Source organism: Trichomonas vaginalis, chromosome V (genome assembly GCF_026262505.1).
Source record: "Trichomonas vaginalis G3 chromosome V, whole genome shotgun sequence".
Lineage (NCBI taxonomy): Eukaryota > Parabasalia > Trichomonadida > Trichomonadidae > Trichomonas > Trichomonas vaginalis.
In genome coordinates, this window is record NC_067207.1 from 23,684,300 (window position 1) to 23,703,807 (window position 19,508).

Genomic DNA, 19,508 nt, shown 5'->3' on the forward strand with positions numbered 1-19,508 from the left:
GTTTTTTCTCAGCCGAAATCAACGATTTTTTCATTTTTGGAATCCTTAGCAAATGAGGAATCTTTTCTCTCGTGGAAGCTTTGACCAAAAATATAATTTAGGTGAAGAGGTGAGATTTCACCTCTTTTTTCACCTAATTTTTCACCCTCATGACTTTGTCATAACTTCTTCGTAAATGCTTTGTCATAACTTCTTCGTAAATGCTTTGTCATAACTTCTTCGTAAATGCTTTGTCATAACTTCTTCGTAAATGCCTTGTCAAGATTTCATCGTAAATGCTTTGTCATGACTTCTTCGTAAATGAGTGTAAATGACCAAAAATATAATTTTAGGTGAAGAGGTGAGATTTCACCTCTTTTTTCACCTAATTTTTCACCTCTTTTTTTCACAAGCGTTTTACATGAATTGTACGATGTATATTTGAAATCCTAAACAGTTTTGTAGCTTCTATTTCTTCGCTGAGGATATCAAAAGTTTTAACAATGCCGAAAGTCTCTTTATATTTCTTCTTGACGTCAGATAGAAGGAAATCTTCTACTGTTGGATAGTTTTTGTTCAGAAATGCTAACATGTCCATTTTATCTTCTGCTGGCTTTCTGCTTCTTTCTTTAAGTCTGCATAGTCGTTTCGCATTCTTTCTATCTCTTTGACGGAGTAGTTATATTTCCTTATTGCTGCTTTACATTTTGAACATTGTGGGTTCATTTTTGCATTATACATTGAAATTTGACCTGCTAGAACAACTAAGCGTCAATTGCTCTCTTCATCTCAAACATAGCGGGTCTTAGTTGTTCGTTCCATACTTTGCCTCTTCTATCTTTATCTCTTATTTCCCAAACACATTCACAACTAACGAAACAAAGTTGTCGTAGGTCTTAAAATTCTTCAGATTTATATATGTCAGAAACATTCTTATATACCATAATCGCAATCTTTGTCCATAACTTTATGGTTGCAATGAAAACCAAGGAATTCATAATTTACTTTACGTATGAACTTCTTTTTATTTCTACTGAGTCAGTTGCTTTGACTTCAATTTCGTCGAATTCAGGAATAGTTAGTTTTTTGATGCTGAATTTCAGGTAGTTTAGGTAAATGGTCGATGAGGTCCTCCATTTCATAAAGATACTGTTCATTTGTTTCATCTTTCGCACTACAGTCTAAATTACTGTTAAAAGTTTCCTGCTTAATTTTTTGTATTTCTGTTTCGAAAGTAAATGAAGAAGGAATGAAGCTTTCCATCTCTACTAACATAGATGTTGGATTCATGACTAACGAGTTTGGTGAAGTTGTTGTGGACAGAGTCCCGCCGTTCGCGGCTTGAATTGTTGTTGTGCCGATTGTTGAAATCATATCTTTTATACAAAATAAAAAATAAATAAAAATAAAACTAACTTTATTTTTTCTATCTTAAGGAAATTCACGAAAATTCAAGAGGTGAAAAAACAGGTGAGAAAACAGGTGAAATCTCACCTCTTCACCTATAATATATTTTTGTCTGATTTACATCCAACGAAAAAGTTTAGAAGAATTTTCTTATTCTTTCTGGCATGTTTTTATCTTTCCAGTACTCCCGCTCTAATGGTCCCAGATGAGTTGGTTTAGATTCTCTCAAGTTCTTAGATGGTATAACATCTTCAACGCCTCCTTCATATTGATAAACCTAATTCACATCTCAAAACTAACGATTTTTATAAATAAAAAAATGTTTTTTTCTTTACTTAACATAACCGCCTGCTGCCATAAGTCTTTGACGCCAACCCATACCAGCTAATGAAGGTTGACTTGGTTTAGTTTGGAAACTAAACTTTGGTTTTGGTTTATCTTCCGTTTTTGGTTTCTCTTCTTCTATCGGTTTTTCGTCACTTTTCGGTTCCTCTGACTTTACTTCACTTGCAGGAACAGTTGTGTTGTCAACATCTTCATAAATATCATATGCCATTTGTTTTTGTTTTCCTTTCAACTTTTTGTGTTTGTTGTAAAGTTTAGAATATTTCGACTCTAAGTCAATGAGATGTTCTATAATGAACTGTTGGTCAGTGAAGTAAACTTTTCCATCTGTTGTCTCGAAAGCTCCTTCAGACTTCAATATTTATTTGTGAGAGTCTGTTTCTTTTTGAGATACTAGCCGTTCCATTTCTATGAAAAGTGACTTTATAGTAGGGTTTGTATTTCCAGACCTGGCACTTTCTATTATTGAATTTTTCTCTTCATCTGTAAGTTCTTTGACAGGTTTTGACAATGGTTCTGAACTTTTTGTTTGTGGTGTCAAATCTACCGTTTCAACTTCTTCGGTCATTTCATCTCAGTAAAAAATTTTAGTTTGGTTTGTTTTCAACTGGTTGTTGTTGTTTTAAGTCGGTCTAAAACTTCCTGAGGTATAGGAAGAACTTGACAAACACGTTGTGTAACTGCTGGAAGTCACAAATCCATCTTGAACCCATTTGTCTCAATGCTGTATGTTTTCATTTCATCTCAGTAAAAAACTTTACATTCCCCACGTTTGAGGCGGTTGAGGTTGGTTATTGTTTACCCATTGTTGTGCATGTTATATCCTCTGTTAAAGAATCTTTCACCTTGGTCCATATAGTGTCCTGCTTGGTTATAGTAGTCATTTGCTTTGTTATAATAGTTTCCTGCTTGTCTTCCTACATTGTCCATCACTTGAACTTTTCCTCTTGTTTCAGGATTGGAATAAGATTTGCTGCATCTCGTGCTACATCCCAACCTTTCTGTACAGTTTGTATAATAGGTTGTGCTTTCTCTTTAAGTATACCTAATGTACTCAAAATCTTCCTTCCAACTCCAAATACACCTCTGGCTATTGTTCCACTGCGGGCAAAAATCTGGATGCAACTCCTGCTAATGCGCCAAATAAACCCATTTCTTATGGGTTAAAAAATGACGAATCCGAACAAGGACCCCTATGTTTCTAAGGCAACAAAGAAAGCACTCATGATAAAAATCTTTAGTTCAACACCAAATGCTTGGTTTATGGATATCTTGGAAAACATTCCGAGGTATAGAGAAGATGGACCACCATACTGGCTAATATTTGTCGGTCAAAACACAAGATACTGTGAAGCCATACCATTACAGTCCAAAAATATTTTAGATATCTTAGCAGCTTTGACAATATTCGTTGACAAATACCATCCAAACTGCGACTTAGCACCAGAACGAGGGGAATTCGACACTATAACGTTCAATTGTAAACTTCTTCAAATTTATATTTAAAAATAAATATCCGATTTGGATAAGAAATAAAATAACATGAGCAAACAATGAATTGTGAAACTCAAATGAGCATACGCAAAGAATACATGTAATCTTTTGAAGATTTAATTCATATATGTACAAGGACTTAGTTAGAGCGAGGTCTGAATTTGAGTGTAATCAAAGTTTTCTACTGCTCCATCCAATTTATAATTTGATACTCCCGAACCCTTGCCATAGATAATGTCAAATGCAGCGTCCTAATGTGTGATAATCCTTTGTAATGTGGATATCAATTGTCCACAAAACAATGTTAAAATTGATTGATTGATGCTGGACCCAATATGTTTCCAAGATATTTGAAAACTGAGAGATTCTCCAATGAGTTGTTCCATGTTGAGAGGTAGTTTATTTCTATTATAAAAAAAAATCAAATTTGCTCGTTGTCACTTTTAAAAATTTTTATATGAGCAAATACATAGATTACAGATTAGTTCAAAATGATGTTCTCAATGAATGATTTCACTGCACGTGGCCGCTATCCCTGTTAAAATCAAGCTCGGGGTTTTATCTGAGATAAAGGTTGAAACGCTTTTCAGGCTGCATGGCAGATCGATGTATTATAGTTGTTATTATTATAACAAACTTGATTCATTTATCATTGTAAGAAAACTACTTTGTCTCAAGAGAGAACAATCCTCATCTCCAAAATCCAAAAACATTTAACTCCTAGATATTATTCTGCTGCACCGCAATTGTTACAATTAAGAATAGAATTTAATTCAGTTGAAGAAATTTTTAGATGCTGTTTCTGTGCAAAAAGACTTTAAATTCGACTATTCAATTGGCAAAATCACAGTAATTCGATATTTTTAATTCGAAGATTATGATTAGAAAAACTTAAATATTTCGTTGATAGTTATGTTCAAAACTCTGAAAAAAAAAGACTTGGTCAAGTTGCCACAAGAACTGTTTATTATTTAAGTCGTAATGATGATATTAGAAATATGATTACAGTATATAATAGGAGTCAGGTAAGAAAGCCACAAAATATAGTTACATTCAAGCCCAATGTATTGCCCCAAAAGAGAAAAGTTAAATTGTTATTTCTATATCATTTTCCAACATCCTTTACCCTTAGGTCATAAGATCCAGAATTCTATACTTAAGATTCCTTTTCGTGATATTTATAATAAGACTAGAGAACTTTGAAATAAGTTATTAATAATGCGTAACATCTAGCATATTCTTTACAACATCAAATCCTGTTTTTTTTATATATAAGTTTTTTTTTCGAAAAATGAATGATCATTTTATTAAAGGCTATACCTTTTTCAATAAGTTGATTGTCTTTATGTAAAAATGTAACTCACCTCATGCTCAGAAAGGTAAAAAAAATTAGAATTTCATGCACTTAAAGATATGAGCTCTCAATTTTCTGACCCCCAATATACGTTTATTTTAGTTTCGGGCATATTAACATGAAGCACGAGCCAAACCCTTAAAGACGTGTCCTCTAGTTTTGCCAACTCTTTCATATATTGTAACTATTTTCAGGAAAAAACGCAAATTCAAAATTAGAAATTCAACATTAATTCGAGTATAAGTATTTAAATACTATCTTTCGTACACGGACCAAAGCAACAAACTCAAGTGCATGCTCATTACAGACAAAATCCCTCTAGTGCACTTAAATTGGGTGAGTTTAGCACCAAACAAGCCAAAAGTTAAAATCTGAACTTGCTCCAGACAATGTATCACTTTAGTTATGAATGCACCAGAAATTCGTCCCAAACTCATACATTTCTTACGCAAATCAACGATAATAAATATACTATTTTGTACTTATTTACAATAAATCTCTCTTGTTACACTACAAAATCAATGTGCATTTCGTTGCACGCAGTTTTGAATCTGTAAATAATGATTTTTGTTCCTTTCATGATACAGTCCCATTTAGAAAACGGATTAATTTACAAAATAAAAAAAAAAAAAATATATTTTTTATTTACGATTTTTTATATTTGGATTTTTAAGGCATAATTTAGAAAATATTAATATTTAATCGATTTGATATTAAGAAAGACATTTAAAATTCATAAAAGATCCAAATAATTTCATATCCAAAGTTATTAATATTTGAAGATTTGAGGAAAGAAAAGGAGAAATATTGCATATGAATGTTTTCAAAAATACATCAGAAATTGTTAAAGAATTTATAATAATTAATAAGATTTGGATGGGTTAAAATTTGTGATGAAACCACCGATGCCCTAACTCACGCCACACATAGACAGAAGCATTCTAATCACGCCAACACCCGATGCTAACTCACGCCACACATTAGACAGAAAGCCATTCTATCACGCAACCACCCGATGCTAACTCACGCCACACATAGACAGAAGCATTCTATCACGCAACCACCCGATGCTAAACTCACGCCACACATAGACAGAAGCATTCTATCACGCAACCACCCGAGTAGCCTAACTCACGCCACACATAGACAGAAGCATTCTATCACGCAACCACCCGATGCTAACTCACGCCACACATAGACAGAAGCATTCTATCACGCAACCACCGCCATGCTACTCACGCCACCATAGACAGAAGCATTCTATCACGCAAACCACCCGATGCTAACTCACGCCACACATAGACAGAAGCATTCTATCACGCAACCACCCGATGCTAACTCACGCCACAACATAGACAGAAGCATTCTATCACGAATCCACCCAAATTTAACATTTAATTTTTATTAATCTTATTTTCATTACTATATGCATCAACCAATTTACATTACTTTTTATAATATATTTTTCATTACTATATGCAACCACCCAATTTGACATAATATTCATAAAATATATTTATCAAACTTATATGCACCCAACAAAGTTAGTATCCCTAACTTGTACTGTGGCACTGCGTTCCACCTTACCAAGTTAACGGTTTGACACTTTACAAAACCGGTAACGTATATTTTACAACACAAACACAAACACCAACTTTAACCTAAATATTTACAAAACCATCTGATACATAAACGACTTCACTAACGACTTCACTAACGACTTCACTACCGTCCTCACTAAATAAAAATAACCTTATTTTTATTTTTTTAAATTTTATTATTTCATTACAAAGACATGTCCGACTACATTTACTATGACTCTTTCCAAACGTTTCCGTGAACTATTCAAAACTCAAGTAAAACTGAGAAACATGCCATTTTAACAAAGACAGACCCATTGACGATGAAAGAAACCCTGAATATATTACAATCCCATATGACGCAAAGTTCTTGCATACATTCCTTATGGTCGCAGAGGAACGAAAACTATTTCAACAATGACGAAAAATTGATTCTGGAGCGATGAAGAAAATTGCCTTATCTACATAAATGCATACTTAAATAAAAGCTACATATTGTACAAAAGAAGGTTGGACTGGATTTGAGCTCTACATATACGACGACGATGGAACAGACGTTTGTGTGTATACCCATACGATAATATGTACCATTGTTTTCATCAAGCATTAAAACGAATACATAGTCAGTAAGGGTCTCATGTCCTGCTGAGTAGAAAATGTTATATTTTGTTCTGTCATTTATTATAAAAATAAACGTTCTCCTAAATAATAAAATAAACTTAAAAATAAACGTTGTCAGAGGTGAAAAAATAAATTTAGGTGAAGTGGTGAATCTCACCTCTTTTTTCACCTCTTTTTTCACCCGTTGAATTCATTACTTTATAACTCTCTCCTTTCTCCAACTCTTTCTAACTTCTTCTTAAGTTCAGCAATGTTGGTCCTCATGAAGTTTAATCTTTCTCAAAATTCCTTCTCTATCTAATGGTTGCTTTATCTTTCTAAACTGAACTCTATCCATCCTTCATAGTGATGAACGTTAAAAACCTTCTGGAACCGCTCCTGAATGTTAATGTATTCTACCAAAAATTTTTGTTTCATTGCTTTCAGTGACTTTTAGTCGTCATTTTACTCTAAATAAAATGTTCAAATAAAATAAAACTAACATTATTTTTTCAGTAAGGAAACGCAGGAGTTTTACGATTTTATTTGAGGAGTAAGGTTTCTGGTTTAAAATGTTGGAGTCGGTTTTGGAGTTGACTTTTGAACAGGAGTTTTTACTTTCATAGGTTCAGGAGTCATTGAAGGTGTGTTTGTTGAAGGCGTGGTTTTGACGTTGGTTTTGGCGATGGTGTCGGAGTTGTTCAAATTCAGCTACTTCAGTATTATTTATAACATTGTCTTTGTTTCTTTTCAACATCATTACTGCTCCTGCTGTAGCTAGCAAACCTAGTGGGAGACCATATCTTATATAAGGACTGTGACCAAATGCTATTTTTACAGGAGCTGGTGGAACACCTAACCTGTGTGAGACTGCTCTTTGCCATTGGCAGCTCGTAAGAAATATTCAATAGGTGCTCCATAATCGTTTGGTAAAGTTTGTTTCACAGATGGTGAAGGTTCACGAGAGCTTGATGAAGAACTCATTTATAAGCTTTAAAAATAAACGTTCATCCTTTATTCCTACACTGTCGTCCCGCTGCTAAGTTATAGTCGTCAAGTCTTATTATTGGTATGCCTGACTGTCTTACTTGTATTGCAAAGCAACAATCCCTCATAAATCCAATAAGTGGCTTTGGTACATTTTCTGTTGCTAGTTCAATAGGTTCCTTTAACAGACAATTTGTATGTTATTGGAGCAGTAGATGTTTTGACCTTGCTGGTAGCAAAAGTCCACTTCTGTTGAAAACCACATTAAGAAATGTGTGTTGTCATAGCTATCCCATTTATGTTCCACACTACCATCATCCACCAATGACCTCATAACATCTTCATTAAATCCAATCATATCATTGTTTGTATTGCAAGCGTTCGCAAACCATTTCAAAAATACAGGTCCATATGATTTTTCAGGTTCTGCAGGCATATTTCCATAAGCTCCCATGGAAAGCCTGAAGATATTTAAACTTAGGGTTTCAAAATTAACATTAATAGTTGTCTTTCTTTCTAAATAGTGCCCAAATACTTTTAACATTAATAGGCGTATAAGCCTGCTGTAAATGTTGCATGCTTGAACTATCTGTATTCTTTGAGAATGAACCATCCATAGGAATCCAATCCATAACTTTAACAAGGAAAACATAAAGCCTCGTTTGTAAAATGTTCACAAGTTCTGTATAAATGTTAGGGATCTAAATGAATGAATACTTTGGATGAATAAAACATTCATTTAAAATCCATCTTTGTTCGAAAATAGTGCTGGGTTACAGTTGAATAGTAAACTGTTCACTAGCATTCAGTTGCACTCGTTAATCATAGTTGAATGGCGTCATTCCATGAACAAAATTTATGTGTCGGTGGATTTTGAACCTGAAGCAAATGCACTTAAGAGTTGATTGAACAGCAATTGATAAATTCATGAGCAGATATAGTATATGCATTGTAAGGCGTCGCTACTGAAACTTTACGTTTTAAAAGCTGAATGTTGCCTGCAAAAGCTGGAATAAAAATCGAATAGGTTTCTAATGGAAGAATCTTCTAACAGGAATTCTTAAACGAAGCTTAAAAATCAAATGATTTTCCTGCTGTAATCGGCCACCAACAATTTGTCCTGTTCTGCATGTTCCGAATGACTCATACATCTTTATGTCGAGTCTTTGAAAAAACATCGACTTTCTTTATTTGTTCGGTAGTTTGTGAGTTTGAAGTTAATATGCTTTCTCTTGCTTGTCTTGAGAATATACGATACGACCATTTGCAAGGATTTGATATCCAGCAACTGCATAGAAAGCGTCATCGAACCAATCCAAAATCCTGTGGGTTTGTTTTATTGGAACCTGAACCAATTTCTTTTATCTACAATAAATTGACCTTCCATTTTATACGTATCATGATGTATTGTAAAGGTTCCAACATATTTTCACCAGGAGGTGAGAGATTGAATGTTACCCATGTGTTATCTTTAGCAGTTCCAGGTTGTGATGGAATCTTTGCGTCAGAATAATTTTCTATTAGTGTCACCAATTTGAACTGCATTGTCTATGATATCGAATATTGAGCGAATCTGATGAATATGCATGCTAGCTTGGAGTGAATTCGTTTAACTGTTCGTTCTGCATGTTTACTTCAGATAAAAATATCTATTACTCATTATTCTCACTCTTCTCTCTTGGTATTCGTGGTGAAGTTGTTTCTTGACATTTTCAAATGAACTGTACATTCTCTTTTTGTCTCGACTTCTTTCACTGGTGGGTCAGGTTCTTTGACTCGGTTTTGCTTTTCAATGAAATTCACGAACTTTGCAATAAGCTCTTGGTTCGTTATTGAAAAGTACAATCTGGCTTCTTTTCTTCTTGTTCTTTTGGTGGCTTCAGTTTTGTACAGAAGGTTTTATATGGGCTTCGTGGGCTTCGCCCTTGTACATGCACCTTAATGTTGTCGCTCTCTGTATTCGCTAATGGAACTTCTTTTTTCTTACATATATTTTACCGATCTTTACTCTGACTTACATAATAGAAAGGATGTTTGTATTCCTCTGGCGTCATTTTAATATAATAGGACTCTCGTTCTGAATTTTACAAGCTCATTTTACATCGGTTTAAAGTTTTAATTTAGTTTTTTATCTACAGTCAAATGACTCAGTCAAATCCTACGGACAAAAACCCAAGGGGTCATAGATGTTGAAAGCATTGAGAAAGAAATTCGTGAACAAATTTTATTCCGAACTGAAGGAAAAAAAAACCAGAAAACAAAAAGCCAGAGAGACCAAAGAGAAAACTTAGTGAAAAAACAACTAGCTGTGCATTAGCTGCTGGAAGACAGAAGACCCACGTTTGCTGGCGAAAAAAAGCTAGAGAAGAAGCAAAAGCAAAGGAAGAACAAAAAGCAAAGGAAGCTGAAGCAAAGAAAGAGTAAATGTTTATTTTTATCAAACTAAATGTATAGAACAAAACCTTTAATCTGTTGCGTTCAGTAAGTGAAAACCTGACGTCAAAATAAAGGGGAACAGAGTAACGTTTAAGTTTCCAACAGACTGGATTGTGAAACATAAATGAAGAGAAGTACATTGGCATAAACATCTATGTATATAACACGTGCTTTCAGAAAGGTTGACTTTATACTTCAAGTCGAGATAGAAAATGACGAACAGTCTTTAAGCGCCCAAAAACAAATAACAACATCAAAGACGTACAACATCAACATGTAAATGGTGAACAGATAATGAAAATAAGACAATCAGTATGATTTCATTTTAATGAGATGTTCGAGAAAAATTCAGCATTGAAGTACAAACTTTACAGCCTTTACGTGAGTTCTTGCACAACTGAAAGAAAGAAGTAGTCAGCCACAACTTATAGAAACTTTCATTATGAATTTGAATGAAAATGAAGATGGAACTCATGACTGTCAGTTTGTTATTATAATTCACCATTCAATGAAGTCGGCTAAAAAAGAAAGAAAATCCATTACGTATAAGGTTTCAAATCTCTGAACCCAATGAAGACTTCAAGAATGTTTTTCAATTATGATGACATACTTCCGAGGGAAAAAAATGAATTTTCCAAAGATTGTAACACCTGGCATTTGGGGGATAGAAAGCAAGCTAATTATATTCAAACTTAAGTAAGGGAGTTGAAAATAGTTCATTGGTCATACAAGGAACTTCACTCACTGTCAAATCTAAGTATTACAAGCTTACTGGCCTTCAATCGTGATTTTGGAGTAGACATGTTCTCCACGCATGACCATAAGTGCCCAGTGTTCTTACCTCCAGATGGGAAAGATTGTTTTATTACATTGAAGCACAATTGTTAAACTCTACAATAGCTGTATTGTAAATGACCACATAGGCTTCGCCCATGGCCGCTAGCGGCTTAGTTTTATCACAAATGACCCATCTTGACAAAAAATAAATGACCTCAGAACTTCAACTTACGAATAAAGCTTGTTTTAGTCCGTTATTGAAAAGTTGAACTTTTCAGCAAAGCAAGGTTGACATGACTTACATAAGTCGAATGCAATCTCTTGACCATCTATAAAGTGCTTGTAAAGTTTCATTAAACTGAAACTCAGAGTCTTTGTCATATGTTCAACAGGTATGTGAATGTTCTATCTTCATTGTAATAGCATTGTAATAGCTTCAGGAAACATTTCATTAGCGGTTAAAAGTCAATAAACATCTTGCTTCACGCCTTTCATTCTGCAGTGAAATGCAACTTCATTTAAATCATTCGTGAGTAAGTCTATGTAGGTCTTCTTTCCACAGAAAATACTTTTATAAGCTAACTTTGTTTTCCCAGGTGTTATTTCTGCGAAGTCGCTATGAAATTGACCAAAGGTTTTTACCAATGAAGAACTCTTCCATAACGTTTCTTAAACTCTTCAGCTAAACAAGGGATATCTTCATTGTAGAGATGCATACTGTCGGTGTCGCTATAAAAGATGTCCATTCCTAAGTCCTCTGCAGTACAGAATACTTCATTCATAATACAGTTTTTGACATAGATTAGATATATTAACACCAAGTGGACAGAAGTTAAAGTGTCTGCCAAATGCTTTTAGTTAGCTTGAAAATAGTTTTATCTGAACTCATCCAAACTTCGAACTTCACTATATGGTTTGTAATTTCTTATAGCATATCTTATAGCATCTTTGTCATTTACTATGGTTATTTTTGACTCAATAGGAGATAGAATAGTTTTTGCCATAAATACTGTTCAGAATGAGCTTTATATTTTCTTGCAAAGGATTTCCCTTCTTTCTTATTACTTTAACCTTACTCAAAACAACTTCTTTACTTCAATCTCTTATTCTCCATAACTCTGTTTCCATCGTAATAGTATCCTTGCAACACTTTCACATTTGACACCTTGATATTTTATGAGGTCTTGTATATGTTATATGGTCAACATAACATGAGAACAGCAAGTGTTTGAACTCTTGGAACGTTAAGTTCTGGATTTAGTTCAGGGTCGGCAAACTATAAATGAAAAGTGTCTGGGTATACCAATCTCTGTTATCTTAATGAGAACAAAAAAGAAGCCAGACATAAACTTTTCACCAATGGGTTCCCTTTTGGTCATCATCGAATAAATGTCTCATGAGATACTCTGTGCTTAACATTTCTTCCTTCAATACTTTTGGAATACCTTCTAAAGTATAAAGTCTTGCTATAGCTGAAGGATATAATGAAACAGTGTCGAAGTCAGCAATGAGTTTTCTTTTTGCTCTTTTGTTTTCATGTTATCTGACAATACTCTTCCACCTTGAAATGCATCTCGAAATAAATTCTCTTGGTTTATTTGAGAGGTCATAAAGATTTCCATTCGGGAAGTATACTACTGTTCTCAAACAATTTGTTTAGCATTGAACAAAATACTAACGTAGTCATAAACGTTTAAATCAAACTCTTTCAATAAGTCATTGCGGAACTTTACAAAACCTTCTCTTAAAATTCTTACATCTTGTTTGCAGTAAAACGTGCTATATTTTTCTAAGTCGAAGTGGTTCTCATCTATTCTGGCAACCTTTGATTGGAATCTATGTTTTTCATAAATGTATCTGCATCCGCGGATAAACTTAACATGCTTTCAGGAAAATGACAACCAGTTCTGTTGTCATTGCTAACAAAACACTGCTGTAAGTAGTTATATGGAAATACTTCTTTCGGTCCTGTTTGTAAGTTAAACATAGCAGGAAATAAGTTAAGCTTCTTATTTATAACACTGTAAGAGTCTTTTATAAATAATTGCCCGTCCTTTATATTAAACAGGTTATTTGCATTGTTCGTGAACCTTTAATGATGGGAGTTCCTTTCACTTCTGTCATTTGTCTTAAGATGAAGTTTATGTCATAACTGAGGTTGTGAAAAATAATTAAACTCTTGTCAGGGAGTCTTTCCAAAAATTCTTTGCACACAGTTTTGACCCCAAATGCTTTTCACTCACTGAACCATCTTCACTGTCATAACAGATGTTAAAAAGCTTTATGTAAAAGCCATCGCTACTTACACTCAAAGTCAGGCAAAGAAAACGTGCTCAGGAATGAACTTGCACTTATTTTTATTTACTTCTTTTGACTCTGCTTTCTTCTTCAGTTGTACACAATACTTTGGAGCATATGTCAAATCTTTAAATGGTGCAAGGTTCTGTTTTATATAAGTTCAGTAGTATATGTGAAAAGTTCTCCATAAGAAATAGGTTAAATATTTGCACTCCCACAATGTTTTCATAACATCCCATAACGGTGTGTGTTCTATCATAACGAACTACATATTTATCTTCCTCTTTGTAATAAATCTTCATCTGTTTCTGCCAATGTTCATTTCCACCACCAAGCTTTGAGAATTTCTTTATAGTTTCGAAATGAAGTATGTTGTCATTGGAAGTCTTTCATTTAGCATGTAGTGTTCTTCAACAAGAAAGTAAGTCAATAGTTCTAACAGTTTTCGCATTCTTTTGGTATATATCTCTTTATTTCATTATGTCTTGAGTCATTGAAATAACCAATGGTAACATTAAATGCATATACCTGTTGCGTGCAGAAAATTTCTGTGTACTTTATTTTGAGGAAAGTCTCTAACACGAATGACTTCTCTCATGTGGTCAATAGTTTCTTCATTTACTCCAGCCTGAAATGCAAGCATTAAAGAAAAACAATTTGTCCTCTGTCATAAGTATTGCAGTTCTTTTGTTCAGTTCATTGAAGGATTTGGTAGCGTTCAAGATTTATAGGTTAATGTGCAAGATACTTCCATAACTGACGCCGCTTCTCTTCTTATAAAACTTCTTTTCACCATTATTTTCCAAAAGCTTTCTATAAGTGCTGGGTTTCCTGTTTGCTTAAGAGCTTCCAAAATGGCTTTCTGGTCATTTGTCATGTGCTTTCATCTCTATATGTCTCTTTTTTGGTTTGCCTTTCTTTACATCTGACATCGTTAAGCTTCATATTCTGTTAATCATACATCTTTATTTCAGTAAAGATTTTCTTAGTTTGCAAGAAGAAGTCATAAGTGCATTTCAACAATACCTGCAGCATTTTGCTTCTATCTCTGATATAAAGTTCTCCTTCAAGAGCTGATGTAGTTAATGTTCCAAATATTATTGAGGTTTAACGTAAGAACATTCCATACTTTCCACAAGTTTATAACATAACCATCCATACTTTGTTGCGAGTTATTTTAATTTTCTCTAAGAGTCTCATGAAACCTTACCGAAATGTTTGTGTAATATTCTCTGTTTTGTTCAGTCTAAAGCTTCGATGTAAAAGTTCAATGAGTCTATTGCCTGACTTCACATTTCTCTTCCTATTCTCTTCATCTTTCTTTTAACCCATCTCTCACCTTCTTTTGGTTGTCGTCAATGGGAACGAATGACATCGTTATTGCTTTTGCGAACATTGTTCTATAGCATCTTTTAAAATCTCTCTTCTCTGTTGTTTCAGTGTGTCGTCTCTTCTTCTTGTTTCACCAACGTTTGCATTTGTTATGTCAAACATTTCTTTGACGAACATCATGCGAAAGAGCTTTACGAGTATGACCAACGTTCGCATTTGTTATGTCAAACATTTCTCTTCTTACTTCATGAGGTACTGAACGTCTATGATATAAAGTCAATAGCAATGTCATTTCAAAGGAAATGCTCTTGCAATGGACTTCGTCCTCGCCGCGTTGCGGCTTTATGAACTCATGAATTCTATCATAACTTATTGCAACCATTGTATGTCTTAATTGAAGTCAGCGAGTGCTTTTTGTTTGGTTCGCGTAATGTTTTGCAACATCCTATATTAGCTTCTGTAAGAAAGTTGTTTTATTTTCCGAGTGTTCTAACTTAGACAACTTCCGATACAGTCTTTAGTAGGAAAAAAAAATATTTTTCGAAAAAATAAACTTAGAAAAATTATTTCTTTATATATTTGCCATTCCGAAACTTCGAAAATATGTTTTATACCAGCATAGAATTTTTCTCCTAGAGCTTGGTTCTTATATCGTTTTCATGACAATATTTTTCTAATATTCTTCATATAAAGCCTTTTTTTCATACATTTTATAAGGACAATCTAACCAGAATAGCGCATATCATTTTCGTTATCTAGGTCTCTATATGTTTGGTGGAATTTCGCTTTCTTCTGTTTGTAGGAATTTCGCCTTCACTATTATTTTCTTGTATATATTATTGTGGAATTTCGCTTTCTCTATTTATTTCTATGTCTATATATGTGGCTTAAAAGGATGTGGGCAAGAAAGGGTCTGGGCTATGTAAAAGTTGAATTTTCTGTCATCTTTTCTTATCGGATAAAAAATATTTTGAAAAAATTAGATTACATTTTTTTAAGTTATTTTCAAATAATTAAATTTTTATATTTTTAATATTATTTTTATTTAATGAAACACATGCAAGATTGCAAGTTCTTTTCATAAACAATGCTCTCAGCTACTGCCATCAAGAATGAGTTCAATGGTGCCTTCAAACGTCAATGTTATCTTTAACAAGAAGTTTGTGAAAGAATCTAAGTTCGGTCAGTATGTCAGACCAATTAGCTATTGTCATTGACCGCAAACGTTATACTTCACAAGAGTTTAGCAGTAGTTTTTGAAACAAAAGGGTTTCTTCGTGAATGTCAAAGATACTCATTATACTGTTATAAAGAACTCCAACATGACTTCTTCAGTATTGCTATGAATCTTCCGAACAGAAAGAATATAAGAAGGGTGAAACATCTGTGAAATATTATCCTTCATCTCTGAAGACAATAACGAACAAAGATGTTATAAAAAGTTCTTTACCAAAGGTTGAAGAAGCTTCATTGACATTGACGAAGGAAGTGAAATGGTTGAAGAAATTGACCCTGAAGCTATTTAACCAAAAATATATTTTTTGGTGAAGAGGTGAGATTTCACCTGTTTTTTCACCTCATTCTCTCTTCTCGTTAATGTTGTTCGTGACTTCTTCGTTAATGTTGTCGTGACTTCATTCTTCCTCTTTGAAGTTATCGAAATATTCTGTATTTTTTTCCTTCAGTAATGGTAAGCTTCCTTTGAAGGTAAGTATTGTGCAACCTTTGATGTCATAGTGTGTTTGAGGAAGAGTATTTTTGACAATTCTTTTATTTGCTCATTCGGTGTCATTGAAATAACGGTAAGTTTTCCGCATAGAGACCAGTTTCTGTCAGATTATATATTTTTAGCAAGGTCGTAAAAGCTTTTGTTTTTGTTTCTTCTGACTAAATGCAACAATAAACCATATCTCTGTCTTCTTCATTCTCCAACTCTTCAGTATAAATCATATACTTATTAGTTCTTTTCCTCCTTTTGGTACTGAACGCAGGTATCTTTTCTGTATTGCTTTTGTCTTTGGATTCAATGACTTCATCTTTTGCTTAAGTTTCTTTTCCATCTCTTCCACGTTCTTGTCTGTGAAGTTCGTCAAGAAGTTTGTAAATATTCCAAGCTATAACGTGGTGAAGCCCACATTGCAACTGCATTTACTAAAAGTCTATGAACATATATCCTCTCAAAACCGTTGGGCAATTTTTCACGGTTTTTCATTAGAGTTTTTGGCGACTGGGATTTTTTACCTACTCGCTGTTCTTCACTGTTTTCAGAAAAAAGTACGTCTCGCTGTGCTTCACTTAATAGTTCTATGGTACTTTGGTTCCTAAACCAGTCTTTAGGAAGCTTTAGTATCTGGAGCAAAAACAAGCCGTCAAAATACTTTGCATTTGGTACATGTCGTCTTTGACAGAACGAATGAGTCTCAATTGTTTGTTATACTGTAATGTATTCGTATTCTCATTATGACTTCATGAACGATAGCAGTTGTTGTGTTCTCTAATGACATATCTGTCTTTTACATACAGGATTAAAAAAAATAAAATAAAATAAAACTAACTTTATTTTTTTTGAGATAAACACTATTCTTCACAACATTAAATTTTATCCTGTATGAAATGACTTTAAAAAGATTATTGACTGACTTCGAATACTATCTCATTGACGCACTGACAGACCCTCAAAACTGTGTTTGAAAGTTCTTTAAGCTTTAAGATTGAGGTACGACGCATTTTGTCTTCACTTACGTATTGAAAGAATATGACCGTTTCATAACGAAGTGAATCAAACCTAATAAAATTTGTAGATAAAAAATTGGTTAACAATGAATATTTTAAACGTGAGTACCCAAACACTGCTGGAGATGATGAAGAATACTAGACAAGTTTATTGAAAAAAATAACGCAAGATTAGATGCAATAGAAAAAGAAGTTTAATGAATGTCTTACAAACACGTATGGAATATCTTATGCAGTGGGAAGCCAGATGGAAATAAATTTACGTCAAATATGCAATTTATAAAATCTTATGTCCGAAAGGCTACGTAGCACAGGTGGTCTAAGGTGGTGTTATGGAGGGGTCAGGGTCTGTGGTTCGAACCGCGACAGCGCCGTATTTTCTTATTTTCTTTATTTGTCTTGTTTGTCGTGAATCAAAAGTGTCATAAAAGTGCTCTATCTTCCACTGGAATAAATAAAAATTTTACTTTATTTTCTTCTTTATTTCTTTGTTCCCGTGGAGAAGGGTTTTTGCCGTTTTTTCTCAGCCGAAATCAAACGATTTTTTCATTTTTGGAATCCCTTAGCAAATGAGGAATCTTTTCTCCTCGTGGAAGCTTTGACCAAAAATATAATTTAGTGTGAAAGAGGTGAGATTTCACCTCTTTTTTCACCTAATTTTTCACCTCATGACTTTGTCATAACTTCTTCGTAAATGCTTTGTCATAACTTCTTCGTAATGCTTTGTCATAACTTCTTCGTAAATGCTTTGTCATAACTTCTTCGTAAAATGCCTTGCCAAGATTTCATCGTAATGCTTTGTCATGACTTCTTCGTAAATGAGTGTAAATGACCAAAAATATAATTTAGGTGAAGAGGTGAGATTTCACCTCTTTTTTCACCTAATTTTTCAACCTCTTTTTTTCACAAGCGGTTTTACATGAATTGTACGATGTATATTTTGAAATCCTAAACAGTTTTGTTAGCTTCTATTTCTTCGCTGAGGTATCAAAAGTTTTAACAATGCCGAAAGTCTCTTTATATTTCTTCTTGACGTCAGAAGAAGAAGAATCTCTACTGTTGGATAGTTTTTGTTCAGAAATGCTAACATGTCCATTTTTATCTTCTGCTGGCTTTTCTGCTTCTTTCTTTAAGTCTGCATAGTCGTTTCGCATTCTTTCTATCTCTTTGACGGAGGTAGTTATATCTCCTCATTGCTGCTTTACATTTAGAACATTGCGGGTTCATTTTGCGTTATACATTGAAATAAAACCAGCTAAAAAAACTAAGCGTCCAATTGCTCTCTTCATCTAAACATAGCGGGTCTTAGTTGTTCGTTCCATACTTTGCCTCTTCTATCTTTATCTCTTATTTCCCAAACACATTCAGCAATCTAACGAAAACAAAGTTGTCGTAGGTCTTAAATTCTTCAGATTTATATATGTCAGAAACATTCTTATATACCATATCGCAATCTTTGTCCATAACTTTATGGTTGCAATGAAAACCAAGGAATTCATAATTAACTTTACGGTATGAACTTCTTTATTTCTACTGAGTCAGTTTGCTTTGACTTCAATTTCGTCGAATTCCAGGAATAGTTAGTTTTTGATGCTGAATTTCAGGTAGTTTAGGTTAAATGGTCGATGAGGTCCTCCATTTCATAAAGATACTGTTCATTTGTTTCATCTTTTCGCACTAACAGTCTAAATTACTTGTTAAAAGTTCCTGCTTAATTTTTTGTATTTCTGTTTCGAAAGTAAATGAAGAAGGAATGAAGCTTTCCATTCTCTTACTAACATAGATGTTGGATTCATGACTAACGAGTTTGGTGAAGTTGTTGTGGACAGAGTCCCGCCGTTCGCGGCTTGAATTGTGTTTTGTGCCGATTGTTGAAATCATATCTTTTATATACAAAAAAAAAATAAATAAAATAAAACTAACTTTATTTTTTCTATCTTAAGGAAATTTCACGAAAATTCAAGTAGTGAAAAACAGGTGAGCAAAACAGTGAAATCTCACCTCATTCACCTATAATATATATTTTGTCTGATTTACATCCAAAACGAAAAAGTTTAGGAAGAATTTTCTTATATTCTTTCTCCTGGCATGTTTTTATCTTTCCCAGTACTCCGCTCTAATGGTTCCCCAGAATGAGTTTGGTTTAGATCTCTCAAATTTCTTAGATGGTATAACATCTTCAACGC

At 33.7% G+C, this 19,508-nt stretch overlaps 1 pseudogene across 1 annotated transcript, besides 2 other annotated features; it reads right to left on the minus strand.

Moving 5' to 3' along the window:
• Positions 1-1,657: part of a mobile genetic element that runs on past the window's edge.
• Positions 1,658-1,717: 60 nt separating this feature from the next.
• Positions 1,718-2,299, minus strand: TVAGG3_0391020 (annotated as a pseudogene). Its single transcript has one exon. A coding segment is annotated over exon 1 (582 nt).
• Positions 2,300-6,121: 3,822 nt separating this feature from the next.
• Positions 6,122-19,508: part of a mobile genetic element that runs on past the window's edge.